This window comes from Eptesicus fuscus, chromosome 2 (genome assembly GCF_027574615.1).
Source record: "Eptesicus fuscus isolate TK198812 chromosome 2, DD_ASM_mEF_20220401, whole genome shotgun sequence".
NCBI classification, from domain to species: Eukaryota; Metazoa; Chordata; class Mammalia; order Chiroptera; family Vespertilionidae; genus Eptesicus; species Eptesicus fuscus.
Genome location: NC_072474.1, coordinates 47,442,215 through 47,460,560, shown reverse-complemented (window position 1 = coordinate 47,460,560; position 18,346 = coordinate 47,442,215). Strand labels below are relative to the sequence as shown.

Here is an 18,346-nt window from a genome sequence, read left to right as displayed (position 1 = left end):
CAAGGGTCTGGTTTCTAATTCTTCATTAAGAAGGATAAATTTGAGAAACCTTCCAACGAACATGAAACCATAGCATGTGTGAAGAAATTCTTTTTGACATTTCCCTCCATAATTCTACAAGAGGGAAGCTCAACTCTGAATGATGTGCAACATAAGAAAATAAAGTATGTACTTTACTTTTGGCTCCTAATTCCATTTAAGAGATACTAGGATCTCAGATATATAACCATAATTTCTCTGATAACTGCATTTCACCCCAATGATTAAGATTCACTTCGTCTGTCATAGAATTTCTACTTTATTTTCGATATCAATGTTTCTTTCTCATTGGTTACTCAGTTGTATCAAAACCCCAGGAGTAGTATTGACTCCACTCACTCACTAGCACTCTGGTTTGGCATACTCCATGAGTCCATAATGCGTAGGAGAGGACTTTTATTCATCAGTGCAAGGCATGCAAATGAATGCGTTGAGTGCCTTTTGGGGCTAAGATGCCATCCTAAGAACTGAGAATATGGAATAAAACAACCTCTCCATCTCAGAGGAGTTTCTAGGCAACAAATATGCAAATAATACAGAGTACAATGTGACCCTTTATTAGAGATTTTTGAACAAAATGTTTGGAATAAGACAAAATGTTTGGGTGATAACTAAAGCTAAGAGGCAATACATTACACATTGAAATAATCTAAATTAACTACCAAAATAGAAAATTTAGATATATATATACCATAAATCCACCCTAAAGGAACACAGTTACTTACCTGTGCTTGATAGGTTCAAAAGAAACCATTCTATTCCTTAAGCTATTTGCATTGAGAGATTTGTATAAGAAAACTGAGACAGTATATATGTTATTTACCAGTGTATAATGTACTTACCAGTATTTAACAGTAACCTGCTGCTGATAATGTTCAAAAAACTATTAAAAAATAGGAAATGATGACAAATTTTAAAAATGTTTCAGCTAAAATTAAATGTGCTGGAACAATTATCTAGATTATTAAGGCAGGGGAGAAGCTGTAATTAGAAACTCTGAGATTGTCATAGTGACCTTGAGAATATTACTGGCTCATTGACAAGGTTGCTATTTACCAATGAATATTTTTTAAAGCGAGAACATAGATGTAGCTTAATACAATAATTTGGTTATATTTTAGAACTCATTAAGGAGGTACATCATCTTCTCTGTCCTGAGCCTGGAGTTCTCTGGACCACAAGTACAGACTCTCCTGTTGTGTGGTTCTCCTCTTTGCACTTTATCTTCTCGTCCTTCAATTGGCTGCCATAGTCTTATTTTCTATGAGCTTTTTCTTGTTCTCTGTTTCTTCTTTGGTGTATTATTCTTTTCTTTTTATTGGGGGGGGGGCAGTATATAATAATTCAAAATTTGGTTGTTGTTTATATTTCATTTTGCTTTTATTTTTAAACTAGTAGTCCTGCACATGAATCCATGCACTAGTAGCTCCCCAGTAGCTGACTGCCGCCCTCCAGTAGCTCTCCGCCTGCTGTTCCGCCCTCCTGTAGCTTCCCTCGCCCCCCCTCAAAGCTTGTTGCTCTGCCCCCTCCTGTAGCTCTCCGCCACCTGCTTGTAGCTCACTGCCCCACCCTCTGGCTGATCCGTGATCTGGCCATTACTCAGTCAGTCATTACACTTCATGGTGTAACGACCATTTGCATATTACATATTTATTATATAGGATTTGGGGGATTTTTATTTTTCTTCAAATCTCATGTTGTCTTTGTTATCTTCATTTGTTGCTTGTGCTGTCTGGAATGCTTAATATTTGATAAAATATCTGGCTATCTTAACTACATTTTTTTTCTTTTTTAAAAAAATATACTTTTATTGATTTCAGAGAGAAAGGGAGAGGGAGAGGGAGATAGAAACATCAATGATGAGAGAGAATCATTGATTAGCTGCCTCCTGCACGCCGCCTACTGGGGATCGAGGCCGCAACCTGGGCATGTGACCAGAAATAGAACCACGACCTTCTGATTCATAGGTCGATGCTCAACCATTGAGCCACTCTGGCCACACACACACACACACACACACACACACACACACACACAAAGGAACTTTAAAGAATCTTAGAAATCTTGAATTTCTAAGAAAGTATAAAGGCTATTTATCTCACATACTTATAAGCCAGACACCCTTTAAACTTTATAAGAATTCTTTCTAATTCAAAACCACAATCTAGTTTGTTCTCACAACATTTGTGTTATATGCAGAGAGGAACCAGTGTTATAATGTATAATTTTCAAAAAATAATTTACATTTAAGTATATAAAAGGTAGTTTCCTCGTCCGCCAATTCTTTCTTGAAGTTATTTGCATTCCATGGGGTAAAAGTCACCAGATCTTCCCTTTTTATTTCTAGCTCACATGAATATATCAAATAGAATTACCACTGAAGTGGTAGCAGAATATAGGCACATCCAGGGTATGTTAATGTAGCCAAAGAAGAAGGATGTGAAGCAGGGAAGGAAAGAAGAAAGCAGGATGCAGAATTCCAACTTACTCTTTCAGAAACTCAGGAAAATACTGGCAAAGGGACTAGGCAAACAAACCAGTCATACAGGAAAATCATGTTGGCTTTTGTGAGATAATTAAATGTATATACATACTAGAGATACTAGAGGCCCGGTGCATGAAATTTGTGCACTGAGCAGGGGTGGGGGGTGCATCCCTCAGCCCGGCCTGCACCCTTTCACAGTCCAGGAGCCCTCAGGGGGATGTACAACTGACGTCTTAGCCACAGTTGGACATCCTTAGCGCTGCCATGGAGGTGGGCCACTCTGCTCACCAGCCATGAGCCCAGCTTCTGGCTGAGCAGCTCTCCCCCTGTGGGAGCTCACTGACCACCAGGAGGCAGCTCCTGCATTGAGCATCTGTCCACTGGTGGTTAGTGCGCATCATAGCGACCGGTCGTTCTGCCGTTCGGTTGATTTTACTACCCTTTTATTATATAGAATGTCTACCCCTGGCACAGAGCTCCTGAAACCCTTGTAATTTCCTGAGTAATATGAGTGTCTTTTGTTCTAATGAGGCAACTCTGCATGGGCTCTGAAATGAGGAGCTAGTAACTGGAAAAACCAAGCCATGATTAGAAGCTTGACCCAACCTTCATTCTCTTGAGAAGGGAAAATGGAGTTAAGGATCAATCATGTCTACGTGAAGAAGCTGCTATAAAATCTTAAAAGAAGGGGATTATGAGAGCTTCCAAGGCTGGCACACATGTCCATACTGGGCGGGGAACACACCCTTGGGGACAGAAACGTATAGGCTTGGGATCCTCCCAGACCTCACCCTATGTATCTCTTCATCTGATTGTGCCTCTGTATCCTTTATCATATCCTGTAATAAACATATAAACACATAAATGTAAGTAACTGTTTCCCTGAGTTATGTGGAGAGGGGACCCACACAGGGTGGGACAAAGTTCTAGGACATTTACGTATAGCTAAGCATTCTAACTGCTTTCATACAGCATAATGTATCAGAGCAAAGCTGTTCCCACCATCACCACCATCTCCTACTTCCAAAAATGTAACATCAATGCACAAGTAAATGCAAGGATTATTTTACTTGAGAGCTATATTTCTCATTTTTAAAAATTCTACCCCTCTTATACTATACCTAATTTTATATTAACAACCACAAAAAAGTAACTCATTTTTTAATGTAAAGTTTTTGAAGTCTGCTTGCTTTCAGTTATTGTATTCTCCCACCTTTTTCTCCATGTAATATTGAAAAGGATCAGGTTCGAGAATATAGAGAAATTAACATGGATTTACAGTGCTTCTTGGTGACAGCATTCTTGATTTAAGACAACCCAAGGAAAGAAAATGAGCACTTGCATAGTATAGATGAATTGGTAGTAAAACTATATTCACAAATCATGCAAAGAGATGATTGCCTATTGGGGAAAATTTTTTAACATCAAAGGACAATTTCCCATTTTTTCTCACATAATTAATAGAACCAAGATCCTTTTCAGAGTCCATGTTTCTGATTTGGAGTAGAATATAATTTCCCTTTCAATTTTCAATTGCTACTCAGTTGCCCTTGGCATTTTGCAGTGCAACAAAGCTGTGTACGACCTTTTTTGAGAGCCACTCAGCTACAAGGACCCCAAAATGTCAAGTACAACTCAGTAGCTCTTGGGAATTTTCCACTTGCAATTTACTTATACTTGAAATGGATCACATACAATGCAGTTGAAATGCAAAGCGGGGAGCGGGGGGGGGGACTTGTAAAATCTCTTAGGAAAAATAATGCATATCATTGTAAATGTAACAGAGTGGAATGGTCTTTGTCCTCATTAGTGGAGAAATATGGCCACGTGGATTAAAGTAGGCCTTAAGTCAGGGGCCTTTGGTCCTACTCTTTGGCTGGGTGACCTTGTCCAAACCATTTAGCTTCAGGATTTGGTATGAACATTACAGGTGCTCTCGGGGCAGAGGAACATTTTTCATTCTATTGGTAAGTCGTTGTCCTTGTCTTCCCCTGTGATTTTATCTCTGCTTCTCTCCTTCCCCTGAAAGGGGGCTGGTGCGGCTCTTCAAAGGAGCAGTTATTCAGACCTAGGTGCACGCTGGTTCGTTAGAGGGTACCAAGCCTGCTTATGTAACCCAAGTGTTTTAATGTACTCTCTCCTTCCCACAGTGGAACATCACAGAGACATTGAATAAAACCTAAGAAGAGCTTTGCAGACCATCTGTTAGAGTGTTGGCATAATAATGATGAACTTTTTCTAGCCTCATCTTCCAGAAATTCAATTTCTTTATATTAGTGAAGGAGGGGAAAGGCAGTATGCAACTGTGGTATGAATTGACATTAAAGGATTTGCATTTCCTGTGAAAATAAATGCAAATATTATCAAGTGCTTAGATTTTCATTCAGCAGCAGAGTGAATGCTGATATTTTTCTCCTAGACATGGCATTTCTAGAGTCTCTGTTAAAGATGTCTTCAGTAAGAAGCTTAATAGTCCGAGTAGTACTTCTTAACTGGTGGGGATTTGCCTCCCAGAACACATTTGGCAATGTTTCAGGACGTCCTCGGTTGTCCCGGCTGGGACGGTACTCTTGTATTTAGTGGATGGAGACCAGAGATGCCGCTAACCATCCTGCAATGCACATGACAGGCTCCGCTGCAAAGAATTATCCAGTCCAAGATGTCAATGGGGCCGAGGTTGAGAAACCATGACCTAGTTTGTTTCCATTGTTAAGACAGAGTAAACATTTTAATACTTGAGAGAACGGTCATCTGAAGATGAAATCGCAGATGTGTCAAACAGCTAGCTATCGACACAAATTTTCTTTATTCTCACTTTAGAGTTCCTGAATTCACAATAGTTTTCACCAGCACTTTTAATGTATGTGCCTTTTCAATTCTAATTTAAATGTGTGTTCTTTAGAGAAAAATAAGGTGCTCTGTGGGGCTGTCCCACTGGGAAGCAGCTCCGGGGACCTGGCAGCTGGTAGAGTGAAATTCATGAAGCTTGTGAAGCCTGAAGAAACTGAATTTGACTTAGCCACTTAAAAGTTTTATAATTATGTTGAAATTACATGATCTTGTTTTATTTGCTTAATATTAAAAAAAGAAATACTAATACCTACTTTGGAGAGTTTCCATGAGAACTACAACTACATATGTGTAGTAGAGGGCACGGACTAGGATGCAGAAATGGTAGTCTCTATGCTGAAAGGTGTGCTGTAGTACAGAGGCCAGACAGGACCCACCATATCTCCCCAGGTACCGTGCCTTTTCCTTCTTCCATTGGGTTTCTTATCCCAAGACATCATCTTGCATGACTTTTCAAAATTATTAACTACCAATATTAAATATTACATAGAACAAGTAGGCACAGCCATGTTCTTTTGAAATTTCCCATTCTGTATATGTTATTTTCAATCTGCATGTATAGACATTTTCTTTCTTAGAGTCTTATTAACATACCTAGTATTTAATGTTTGCTCAAAGTAAGCATGACCAGATTCAGATCCTATTGGTTGCTTCTCAGGATAGCAATATTTCCTGACATATAGGAAAACAAAACAAACAAACAAAAACAAACAAAAAAACACAGAGAGAAATTACTTCTCAGGATAGCAATATTTCCTGACATATAGGAAAACAAAACAAATAAACAAAAACAAACAAAAAAACACAGAGAGAAATTACTTTTGGTGACTACTAAATATGAACCAAAAGGTGAACTCATCATAGTTTCTAGAGTATTACAGTGACTTTCTAACAACGCAAACCACTTCTCTTTGAAACAATAGGGAAAATTACTAAGGATGTCACTAGAGTAATATATACACTTACATCATATTCTTATTGACTACAAATGGTCAAAAAGTAAACTCAAGCAATGAGTCAGAATAAAATCATATGGGAGGAGATGAACCCTCAGCCCAGTGCTATGCAAGCAATACATGTGGCATGCCTCATAACAAGAGGAATAAGACCTGCTTGCCCAGTGGTTTAGTGGAAACATTCTAGAGAGGAAAGATTCTTATTTGCATTCTAAGGAGTAAATATGCAACAAAAACAGTTGGTATTTTACTCTTGTAAAAATTAAGGTCCTTAGAAGTAGAAAGAATAATTTATAGTGAGATTTCCTGGTTTGGGAGAGGACTTTTATGGAAACACTCTTATCAGACAAAGTTTCCATTATGAATTGAAAAGAAAAGTTATGTTTTCTCCTTAGGAAACAAAAGCAGCCATTGGTATTGCCATTGAATTAGAATCTCTATGCCATTTTCCTTCACACAGGTATGTGCTTTCCAACTTTCCATTTCTACCAGTCTCAACAGTAAACTATAATCTTGTGAATGAGTTCATATGTGCTGGTGGCTGTTTGCAAATTCTCCAAAAAAAAAAAAAAAAAAAAAAAGCCCTATTCCTGACTCTATATCTCTCTATGTCTGCCGGGTAGTAAACTAGTTTCAGGTGAGAGATCTTCATATTATGTGGCTGAAATGACAATCTGTGGCTATGTTACCCAAAGTGTACCTATCCAAATGTGGTAACCTGTGTTTGATAAATTTGCCCAAATTAATAACATGGAATATTGCTGGTAAATTAAATGGTGATTTTAAGCTTCTTGGAGTGCACAGTTTAGCACTCCAACACAACACAGTTTAGCACTCCAACAACACTTAGTCCCATGGTCAGCAAACTGTGGCTCGCGAGCCACATGCGGCTCTTTGGCCCCTTGAGTATGGTTCTTCCACAGAATACCAAGGCCTGGGCGAGTCTATTTTGAAGAAGTGGCGTTAGAAGAAGTTTAAGTTTAAAATCTTCGGCTCTCAAAAGAAATTTCAATCATTATACTGTTGATATTTGGTTCTGTTGACTAATGAGTTTGCCGACCACTGCCTTAGTCAATTTGAGAAGAGACTATACCTCTATTCTGAGTTTCAGTTTGATTAGTAAGTATGACCACTTACAGGATTAGAACATTTTCTTCCCTGTCTTTGCTGGCCAGACAAAGGGGTTGTTTATATTGCTTTATTTCACCTCATTCTCCCTTTTTATAATTAGCTCTTTCAGGGTGCACATTGGAGGAACAGGTAGGAAGAGTAAGGCTGTAAGGGCTGCATTACGACCCTTGTCCTTTCTGAGTATTTTGATCTCTATCCTCTCTCTTCAGTAGGCACTAATGACACATTTGACCTTTGCTTAAATGAATGGAGGACAGCATGGAAATTGTGGTTGAGTCTTACTTACCTTTGTATCCTCAGGACTTGGCATAGCACTTGACTACAGAGTTAGCAACCTAATGGGAGTTTGTTGAGTGAATAATAAACACACTGCTGCTACCTGTACCGTAGCCTTCCCTGAGAACCCAGAATACAGTACAGATCTGCATGTTTTATTTCACACCAAATCTCTAGCTTCAAGAATCAGTGATAGGCATTTAGTTCTAAACATTTCATTTTAGACTTCTAATGAGTATGGAACATCAAGGGTTTTATCATTTATGATTCAAATATTTACAAATGCATTTAGCTATTGCACAGACTTTTCATTGCCTTAGCTATTTTGAAATTTTATATATATATATAAAAACCTAAGCGACCTTTAGGACCAGCAGACCATCCAGTAGTTATGATGCACACTGACCACCAGGGGGAAGATGCTCAATGCAGGAGCTGCTGAGCGACAGCAACTTTGCAGAGTGCTCTCTCGCACTCGGGGATGTCGAACTGCTGGTTTCTGCCTGATCCCTGCAGGCCAGGCCAAGAGACCCATGCACTGGGCCTCTAGTGCCAAATAAGCTTTATCAGATATCTAAAAAGAGCAGTTCTGGAAGAGTCCTTTTGCTTGAAATAGGCTGCAAATGAGGTTGTTGTGAAGACTGTTCTTTCAGAAGCAACCTGGAAAGACAAATAGTGAATTCATTATATTTCACCTTCTCTCCCTCCTCTGCTTTTCTGATAATTCTGCTTTGCTTAACATTTTGAATATTTTATACTATGCTAATTTTTTCCATTCAATGTCATTTCCATTTTAGAAAAAATAATTTACAGAAGCCATTCTGCCAATATTTGAAATAAATAGGGGTGGTATTTGGGACATTTACATTGTTTAAGATTATTTTGAATCTCAAGAATTGTTTGACTTTCTCTTGGACTTTCTTTTAATGTTTGAAAGCACTGACAACTAATAATAATGGATTAATTTTTCTTTCTTCTCAAATTCTAATTTTACGTAGGAAGAGAAAAATAAGATTTCACTGGTGCAGAGTCATCAAAGTTGACATATGTCATAATTGGTTTGATAGCATTATTTGAACATTAATGCAATCAAATGTGGCCAAAAGCAGTATCTTCCAAGAATTCAAACACAGTGACAGAATCATCTCCATATATTATAAAAAATTAACATTGGTCTGTGATTTAACTCTCTAGTTTTTCTATTGGGCTAAGCCCCCAGCCAAAATAATCTCTTACTCAAAAATGTAGTATTCTATTTAAATTTATACTCACTTAAGAACTTATTCAGGCACCATTTGGCCTGCAATGACTTGGAAAAAAAGAATTGATAGTATCTGACTGAGACATTAAAGATCATCTCATCTAAGCCCTAACTTTGTTGGCAAGATAAATAACAAAGCCATTTTACCATGTCACACATGTTGTTAGTATTAAGACAAAACTACATTCTTTCCACTATGCCAAGTACACTAACATTCTGGTATACAGATTTTCTTTCAATTACTATATGTTTAAAACAGACTCTCATCTTGCTCACCACAAATCTTGTAGTACAAAAATATGGTCTTTCATATATAACTCTGAATGACCCATAACTGAATGCTCAGTTCCCACCATATCTTGGATTGTATTTTTATCTCTTATAATGGTAGTATGGGTGAACATGGTAAATATAAAGTGTATAAAGCTTTTTAGAACAAAGGTCTCACTGGTGGAAGCAATTTTAAATGTTTCAATTTACGTATATTTACTATAAAAGAAAGATTTACAAATTCTGGAATATTACACCTATCTATTCCTTTCCTAAGGCTAACAATATTCACGTTTTTGGAATGCATGTTTGCATCAGCGATCACTTTGATGGGCTAGCTCTTTCTTCAGGAAACAAGTTAATGTAGGTCTTTTCCAAGATTACCTCATATTCAAAAACACCTCCTAGTTTTCACAGCAGGGAGAAATTAGTGTATTTGGCAATATGCTAATTGCTAATATGGCTTTTGTAAGGAAATGAACTTGTCTATAGAGGGGGAAGCAAGGAACAGTTGTAATAGGTGCAGCTGGAGGGAATTCAGGGGAGGTTTAAGGTAGAGAGGATCTTTGTACTGTGGGGTGAGACTTAGTGCACTTCTTATCTTGAAAAAGTTCTGTTATCAGTACTACCCAAAACATCCTACTTTCCCTCTGCAATTCTCCAACTCATCCCTTATGTTTCGACAACAAACCCTGATAAAATCTCAACAATAAATAAGTATAATGCTTGTAAGTTCTTAATCTATAAACTGAAAGTATTGATTTAACATTTATTGTATTTCATGGAAGCTGGGCACTTGTCAACAAAACATGTTTTAATAAAATATATTTTATATAAAACCTAAAGTGATTTTTAACAAATTAATGTCAAAACACTGGAAAAATAATTACATTTCTAAGTTCTCAGTAGCTTCAAAATTCAGCAGAATTCCTAAAACTTACCAATTAATGTACTTTTTATCTGAAGAACATATTTTCTGAATTTATCTTTGGATTCTGGTTATTTCCCAGATTGATGATGACACACTACAGAATTTTTTACTAAACAGTCTTAGTTATTATCGTAACAACATTGGGGGAAAAGTACAGAGTGTCTGCATGTTATTAAAATTTCAAAAGTGTTTTATTTTTTCAAGACTTTTAGAACTAGCCAATGAAAAAAAAATCAAGCAACACTTGTAAAAATTCTACTAATATTCTAAAACATAGTCACAGGTCATATATCTATCAGTATATTTTATTTTATTTTAGAAAAAAATGTAAGCCCAAAACCCCAGAACTTGCCAGTAAGTTATATTTAGCATGCTTTCCAAATACTAACTTGAAGCAGAAAATTGATTTTCAACCAGAAACATTTCATGCATATAATTTTCTTTAAATACATCACATTTTGAAAATCTTTGCTTCTCCTGTTTGTAAGAGGACAGTAGACTATTCTCTCTCTTGACAATAAGTGGCAACTTATATCCATAATAATAAAAGCGTAATATGCTAATTAGACTGGACAGCCAAAGGACCTTCCAGACGAAGCCGGGGCTGTGAGGTCCAAGGCAAGCTGCCGGGGCTGCGAGGGCCAAGCCCCTTGCACAAATTTCATGCATCGGGCCTCTAGTATGCTTCATAAATAATTATTGATTTGATATGATTTAGGGAACTTTTAAAAAATTGAAATAGTGTCATCTGGAGTAATCCTGATATGACCTTAGTATTAGATGGGTTTAAAGAATATTAAAACCAAAGACAGAGATCCAAGGTAACTTCTGTGATGCATGGTCTCCTGATCATAGTGGTCAAGCACCATTCAACTGGACAGCTCTTCCTCCCACATCCTCAGCCTCATTCTTCTAGGAAATCCTGGTGAGCTAAGAGCAAGAGACACAAGCGTATTGAAAATGCTCTAAGGTTCTTTTCAATCCCCTCCCTATAGGCCCTTCTTATCTTTATTTTTTTAAGTTTGTCTTTATTGTTGAAAGTATTACAGATGTCCCCTTATTTTCCCCCATTGACCCCACCCCCAGCCCCACCTCAGGCCTTCACCACACTATGGTCTGTGTTAATGGGTTATGTGTATAAGCATATAAATTCTCTTCCTGCCCCACCCCTTCCCTCTGAGATTCGTCAGTCTGTTACCTTTCCATGTCTCTGAATCTATTTTATTCATCAGTTTATTTTGTTCATTAGATTCCACATATAAGTAAGATCGTGTGATACTTGTCTTTCTCTCGCTGGCTTATTTCACTTAGCATAATACTCTCCAAGTCCCTCCATGCTGTCTCAAAGGGTAAGAGATCTTTTGTTTTTACAACTGCATAGTATTCTGTTGTGTAAATATAGCACAGCTTTTTATCCACTCATCTACTGATGGGCACTTGGGCTGAACCAAATAGTTATGGAAGTGAAGAGACAGTAGTGTTGTAAAGAACCAAGCAATAGATTAAAGTTCAATGCTTGAGGGTCTAAGTCATATCTGTACTATCATTGCAAAATTGCTTAGCCCTTTATAATTTAGTTACTTCCACCTCTTTCACTTATAAACACACGAGACTGAACTAAGTCTCAGGCCTCTTGCAGTTCCCAAACCATGTAATTCAAACTACCCATAAAAATAAAAATAAAATGAAACTGTAATGTTCTGTTTCTCAAGTCAAGTTGTAAAAGGTAGACATTTTTTCATTAACAAATTTCAGAAGCTATATGGAACTTGTGGGTGCTCAATAAATATTAAACAATCAGTTTTATCTTTTATCTGCAAAATGAGATGAGTAATGCTGACTTGTCTCATAGAATTTCCTGTGAGAAATAATAAATGAGAACAAAGAACTTTTTAGGTAATGAAATAATTCAAATACGCTGCTTTAATGGTTCTGAGGTCCAGCTAGATGATGCAGGAATAAAGTGCGTTTTTTTATTATTACATCTGTGAAATATAACAGTCTTTTCATCTGTTTTGGAAGAAACAGTCATTATCTCTGCTTATCACCAAGAAGTCAAGCATGAGTAATTTCTGTGCAAATGGAATTTTTCATATGATTTTAACATTTATCACTTTTAACAAAAGGCAGCTTTTATCTTTACCTGATATCAAAATGGAATCATATCTTGATTTAAATGGTTTAATGAAGCATTGCACCGGCATTATACTACTCAGCCCACAGAAAATGCCTTTTGAAATGACTGATAAGCTGCACAAATGAGAAAACTGTAAACTTAATAATCCTCCTACTCAAAAATAATGCAATTCAAGAATTATTACTAAGAAAAATGATGTGTTGCATTCTAGTTTCTTGGAGTTTTCCAGAGTTTGTTCTTATTGATAATTATGTTCAATAAATAACTTGTGCTGTATTTTTTAGTGTTTCAACAAAAGGCAGCCAGAAGACAGTCTGATGGTGACAAGTTCCATGGTCCCAGGAAACAAGGTACTGACACACACTTTGGTTTGTTTATCTCTAAGTGAGAGTTAAAGAAGCCTTAGGAATACTAAATAAAGTCTCTTGGGATAGAAGTAAATAAGTGTACTTGACTAATTTTACTCTTTTGTCTAACCCAAATAAAATGTTGCCATAATAATACTAATACAAAACAATATTTTAATTGACAAAGTCCAGCATATTTGTGGTGTTGATGATGTTGATCATGGCTCTAGGACAGTCAAGTAGGACAAACTCTCAAACATGCATCAGAGACCAGGCTTTCATAGACCTTCAGAGAGAAGCCTCCGAGATTACTTGGAGGGAGGGCCACATGATTGCCCCCAAAATGGGACGAGCCTTGGGTTTTTTGTGCTCTATACTAAACTTCAATCAAAGTTTGCACCCTTTTCTCACTATTCTTGCCTTCAACTCTTGATCCAAACATTTTTTGAGCAATTGTCATGCAGAGGAGAGTTAAAAACTGTAGCTATAGAGACCTATCCTACAAGAGGACTGTTTTCCTCTTGCTTATTAAAGAGGCAGCTGCCCCCAGTTTTCCTTCACACAGTTGGTTCCTAGTGAAAAGAGAGAATCTAGTTATTTATTATGATTTTTTTTTCTGATAATAAGGCCTTAGTTAAAGGTCAAAAATGAAAAATATAAAAGGTGGCAGAAGTGGAGGCAACTCTGGCTGGCTTGATAATCAATGAGCATGCTCAGATACTTTTAACTTCAACCTACCTTTGAAAAAACTTCAGTCCAAAATAATAATACCTTGAAATTGTTACCAGTAAATTATTGAGAGAGGCATTAAAATAAAACCAGGAAATTTCACAACAGCTACTCAACATGCACATAGTCAGTCACCTTTTGTGCCTTTGTGAAGATGGCTGAGTACTGACTGTGCCAACTTCAAAAACCTACTGAGTATTATATACAGAACTTCAATGGACCTGCTCATTGGAATGTCCTCCAAGCAAAGCTGTGTCCCTAAAATGATTAATATTCATCCATGGCTTCAAGTAGTCTTTCCACAGCGAAAAAAAAAGCTTCTACGTTGATCATTCTTCCAATTAAGTAGATGGTGTTTGAAGGCAACACAGGACAAAGCTGAGCTTCTAGTCACTTGGCTATTCTGCTTATAGATTTACATGCAAAAATTCGGTTTTACAATTTTCCATTTCTAAGATTCCATATTTATTCTACCACCAAGCCTTTGGCTCTCATAATAAATTAATGCAGAACTTCATTGTGCAATTAGCATCAAACAGTCACTGAAGAATTAAACAAATTTAAAAAGACCCTTCCTCTGTGTGGACACCTCCACATACCTCAGAGTGCTTTGGAAAGAGTAAGGAGAGGGGATGCTTTGAGCTCTTTAAGAAAATATTTCGCTGAAGCACTTTTTATAAGTTTTTCAATTACCATATTTTAATTTAGATTCTATTAGAATTAAGGGGAACATGGGAAAAGGCTACAGGAGCTGAAGGAAGGTGACAAGTAACAAATGTAATGAGAGATCCTTGGAAGGCTTGATCTTATCAATTATTCTTCTGGTTGTTTCACAGAGAACAATTTATGGAAAGACTGCCAGTGTCCATGAAGCCTAGATGAGACTGATTATTATTCTAACATGTGTATAGAAAAATAGTCCCTTTGTGCCCAGAAAAAAAGGAAGGAGAGAATAATAAAAAGAAAAAAGGACCTAATTATAAAATTTTTGGATTAATATCTGTTCATATCTTGTTACCTAATTTGCTTCAAAATGTCAGTGATTTTTAAAACTCTTTGAGGGGTAGGACATTGAAATTTTTAATCAATTTTTTCTTTCTAGATATATTTTTCTTTCTAGATATTTAAATTCAACTTCTTGATTATGTTCTTGATTATTCAACTTAGAGCAGTTTCCCTAGATTCCTTTAATTCTGGACATCAGTAATTCAGCAGAACAGAAAAGAATATTGTTCTATTTTCAAGGACTAGAGAAATATAAGCCTCATGAAAAGTTAAAAACCTCCCTGATTACTGTAAATTGAGAAAGAGAAGAGAATTAAGAATAATTGGGAATGTTTTTTTTTTAATTAAAGACTTATAAGTACCTAAAAGGGTTTACTGTATCCAACCATTTTTGTCTAAACCTTTTAAGATATTTATGACTATCCAGTCCATTGGACATACAAGGCAATCAAAACTGCTTATTCTTGAGTTAATGAATACTTTTGAAGTATCCTGGGATTCTGTGGTATAATAGGAAAATCAGTACATGCTTCACCAATGATAATCTCTTTATTTGGTAGAGAACAACAACAACAACAAAGGCCCTTTTATTAAATAGCTGTCAGAGTCAAAATTTTCTAAAGAAACTGTAGAAGTTATCTTTAAAAAGGTTAAAGAAATTATTTATTTCACTATATGCTGAAAGGAAAAGGGACTTATGAGAGCCAACTATTTTCCCACTAAAAGAATGTGTTTCAGATGCCCTATGTTCACAACTGCCAAGGGATTGCCAGGAAGTTACACTATTACTAAACCAAGGAATTTTCCTGAGGAACAGAAAAAGAAAAAAAAAAAAAAGAATTGGCACCATTTCCATGGAAACTCCACAGATTTCTTCAACTCAGTTCTTACATCTTGAAAAAATATAAGGAAAATTCTGAGGGCTTTAGATCGCAAATAAAAGTTGCTGTCAAAATGCAGTTTCAAAATAAATTTTCCCAACTTTTTTTTTAATGTCATTAGATATTTTCTATCTATTTGGTGTTTTTATTTTTATTTGTTTTCTTTATTGATTAAGGTATTACATATGTGTCCTTATCCCTCCATTGCCCCCCACTCCCCTACTCATGCCCTCATCCCCTGGTGTCTGTGTCCATTGGATAGGCTTATATACATGCATACAAGTCCTTTGGTTGATCTCTCCACCTTACCCCCACCCTCCCCTGGCTTCCCTCTGAGGTTTGACGGTCTGATCAATGCTTCTCTGTCTCTGGATCTGTTTTTGTTCATTAGTTCACGTTGTTCATTATATTCCACAAATGAGTAAGATCATGTGATATTTATATTTCTCTGACTGACTTATTTCGCTTAGCATAATGCTCTCCAGGTCTATCCATGCTGTTGCAAATGGTTAGAATTCATTCTTTTTTTACCTCCCTGAACGTGCCTCATTTTGTCTGATCTTGGAAGCTAAGCAGAGTCGGGCCTGGTTAGTACTTGGATGGGAGACCAATTTGGTTTTGAAATTAGAAAATGCCAGAGTGATATAGCAGAATGTACTGCTTTCACACTTCCACCCCTTCCCAAAATTGAGACTCACAGGCCAGTCAAGGTTCTGTGCTTCATGTTGCAAGCCAGAGACCTGAATTTTGTCAGTGAGTTTGGAGTTGATCACAGTTTTGAAGTCTAAGTCATATACAAAAAGATCATAGAGGACTATTAATTTATAATTCCCAATTCCAACCTATTAAATCTATACATTCCAGTGACTATATTCTTTCCTAGTGATTAGATTGTTTGCATTCATTGGGCCCCTGCCAAATAATAAAGTATCTATAAAATAAAATTAGTAACCAGAAAACTGCTAGGTAAACATGATCAAGTCAAAAGAGGCTGGAGGAATGTCAGGACTGCTTCTTCAAGGATATGGAAAAGTCTGCTTACTTTTCCCTGCTCACAAAATCATGCAATGATCCATGGTTAAGATTGATCATGTCTCCCAGACATGTTACATTTTTTTCTCTCTATGATATTTTTTTTCCTGGACAATGCCAAATGCCACAACCTTTTGCAGCGAGTATTCAGGATCTGGAAAAGGGGCCACGCACAAATGAATGCACTAGACAAGAAATATGAATTTAGAAGGCATGGGGGCCAGGCAGAAACCTTTCTCTAGTGGAGAGGCTTCCAAAATCCCTGGCCCTGTTAGCTTTTATTCAATTTTAGAATGCACATCTTGCCCTCAGTTAGGCAGGCAATCTGGTAGCAGACAGACTAGCTCAAAGGTCAGTAAATATTAGTAAAGATTTACTTAAAGGCTATTAAGTCAGGAAATTGCTTGAGCCACCATTATCTTGACAGAACAGTTGGTGCATAGCTTTAGCCCTTGCTAAAGCTCAAGGTTCATCAGCCTTCCAAGTTCCTTGTTGCACTTTCATGATAGTGTTGACAATGGATAGTTTCCAGCATGTCCCCCTTTTCGTTTTCTTAATAAATCTTGAAAAGTGTATGCCACCTGAAGGGCTTGAGTCCTTTTAAGACTCTTCATTCCAAATCTGCAGACTAGAAATAAACATATAAGAACAAGAATAAGATAGGCAATAGTGGTTATGCTAAGAGGCAAATGTAAGGAGATCCAGTGAAAGGGATTAAATTCTTTCATGTCCTTTTTAAATTGCTCCAGGCATCTAAGGAATTAATTTGTAAGTTTGCCTGGGATAATTGTACAATATGCTGTTGTAATTCTAAAATATCAAGGGTTGTGTTACCTTTACCCCAAGAACCAAGAAGGTGATATTTTATTGCTTCCCAAGGATGTAAGGTACTATTATAGGGAACAGGGGTAACACAAATCTGGGAAAAATAATAATGACACTGTAAGGATATTCTTTGCTCTAGGCTGTGGATTTTATCACCCATCCACAAAACTGTAGACTTTAGTGCTGATAATTCTATCTCAAACTTGCTGTCAATTCTTTTTTGTATAGACAAGGTCTTAGTTACATTTTCCTTAACTTGTTGTACAAACTGAGAAGTTTGAACAGTTTGTACCATGGATGAAGCAGCAATTCCCACAGAAGTAAGTAACATTACAAGAGCAAAGAATCCTGCAATTAACATTCCAAGAAATCTTTTTTGTCATTTTAAGATTTTTACCAGGTCATGTAACAGTTTGTAGGTTTGATGAGATTCCCAAGGCTCGGTTAGGTTAGCAGGAACTCAAGCAAAAGCAGGTTATTTTGAAATCATGAGGGAATCTTTTTGGAATGTAGAATTAATACAATGGGATAGTGTGTAGCCTGTGCATGACACCTCATACAGATGGCTTGTTGCATTAAGGCACATCTGGATGGGGCCTGAGAGTAGAACAAAAGGATCAAATACACAAGCAGTGGCAAATACTCTCTTATTGGGAGTTTTCCATAAGGTACGAATGGAATTATCTGAGCTATAGTTAAAAATATACCATTTTATAGGTGCAAGTGCAGCAGCTAATTTACATTGCGTGTTTTATAGGGGCCAATTATCATGTTGTAATTGAGATCCAACAAATCCTCCTCCATACTATGTGATGGAGTGATTAGCTTCAACATATAGATAGAATGCGGTCCCCTTCCATTTTAGGGTGCGATTGTTACTATATGCAGACCCTTAGGGGCTCCAATCCACAAAGAGAATACTGTTATTAAATTTTCTGCTGGTGGAGTGATCACTATAACAGTCTTGCCAATTAATTTCTTCCTTGGTGGGGTGCCATTCATAAAACTTCTTACATAAAGGCTTAATGGAGAGATGTCTTAGTAATGTTACATTTTTTGTACCTCTCCCAGGAGCAAGTAGTGATAGTAGATGTATTTGGGCTTTTGCTTTCCCCTCCTTTGGTGTCCATGCTAGCCAGAAACCTCTCTTTAATTCTACACACAAAGGAGCAGTAGTTGGATTTTGTGTCA

At 36.9% G+C, this 18,346-nt stretch overlaps 1 protein-coding gene across 1 annotated transcript in view; it reads left to right on the top strand.

The window, feature by feature from the left end:
• The window catches only part of BANK1 (B cell scaffold protein with ankyrin repeats 1), a 270,703-nt gene that overhangs the window by 226,681 nt on the left and 25,676 nt on the right, over window positions 1-18,346 (top strand). Inside the window, exon 10 of the mRNA XM_008156647.3 lies at window positions 12,621-12,686. Coding sequence (XP_008154869.3) covers window positions 12,621-12,686 — 66 coding nt within the window. The remainder of the gene's footprint in view (window positions 1-12,620; window positions 12,687-18,346) is intronic.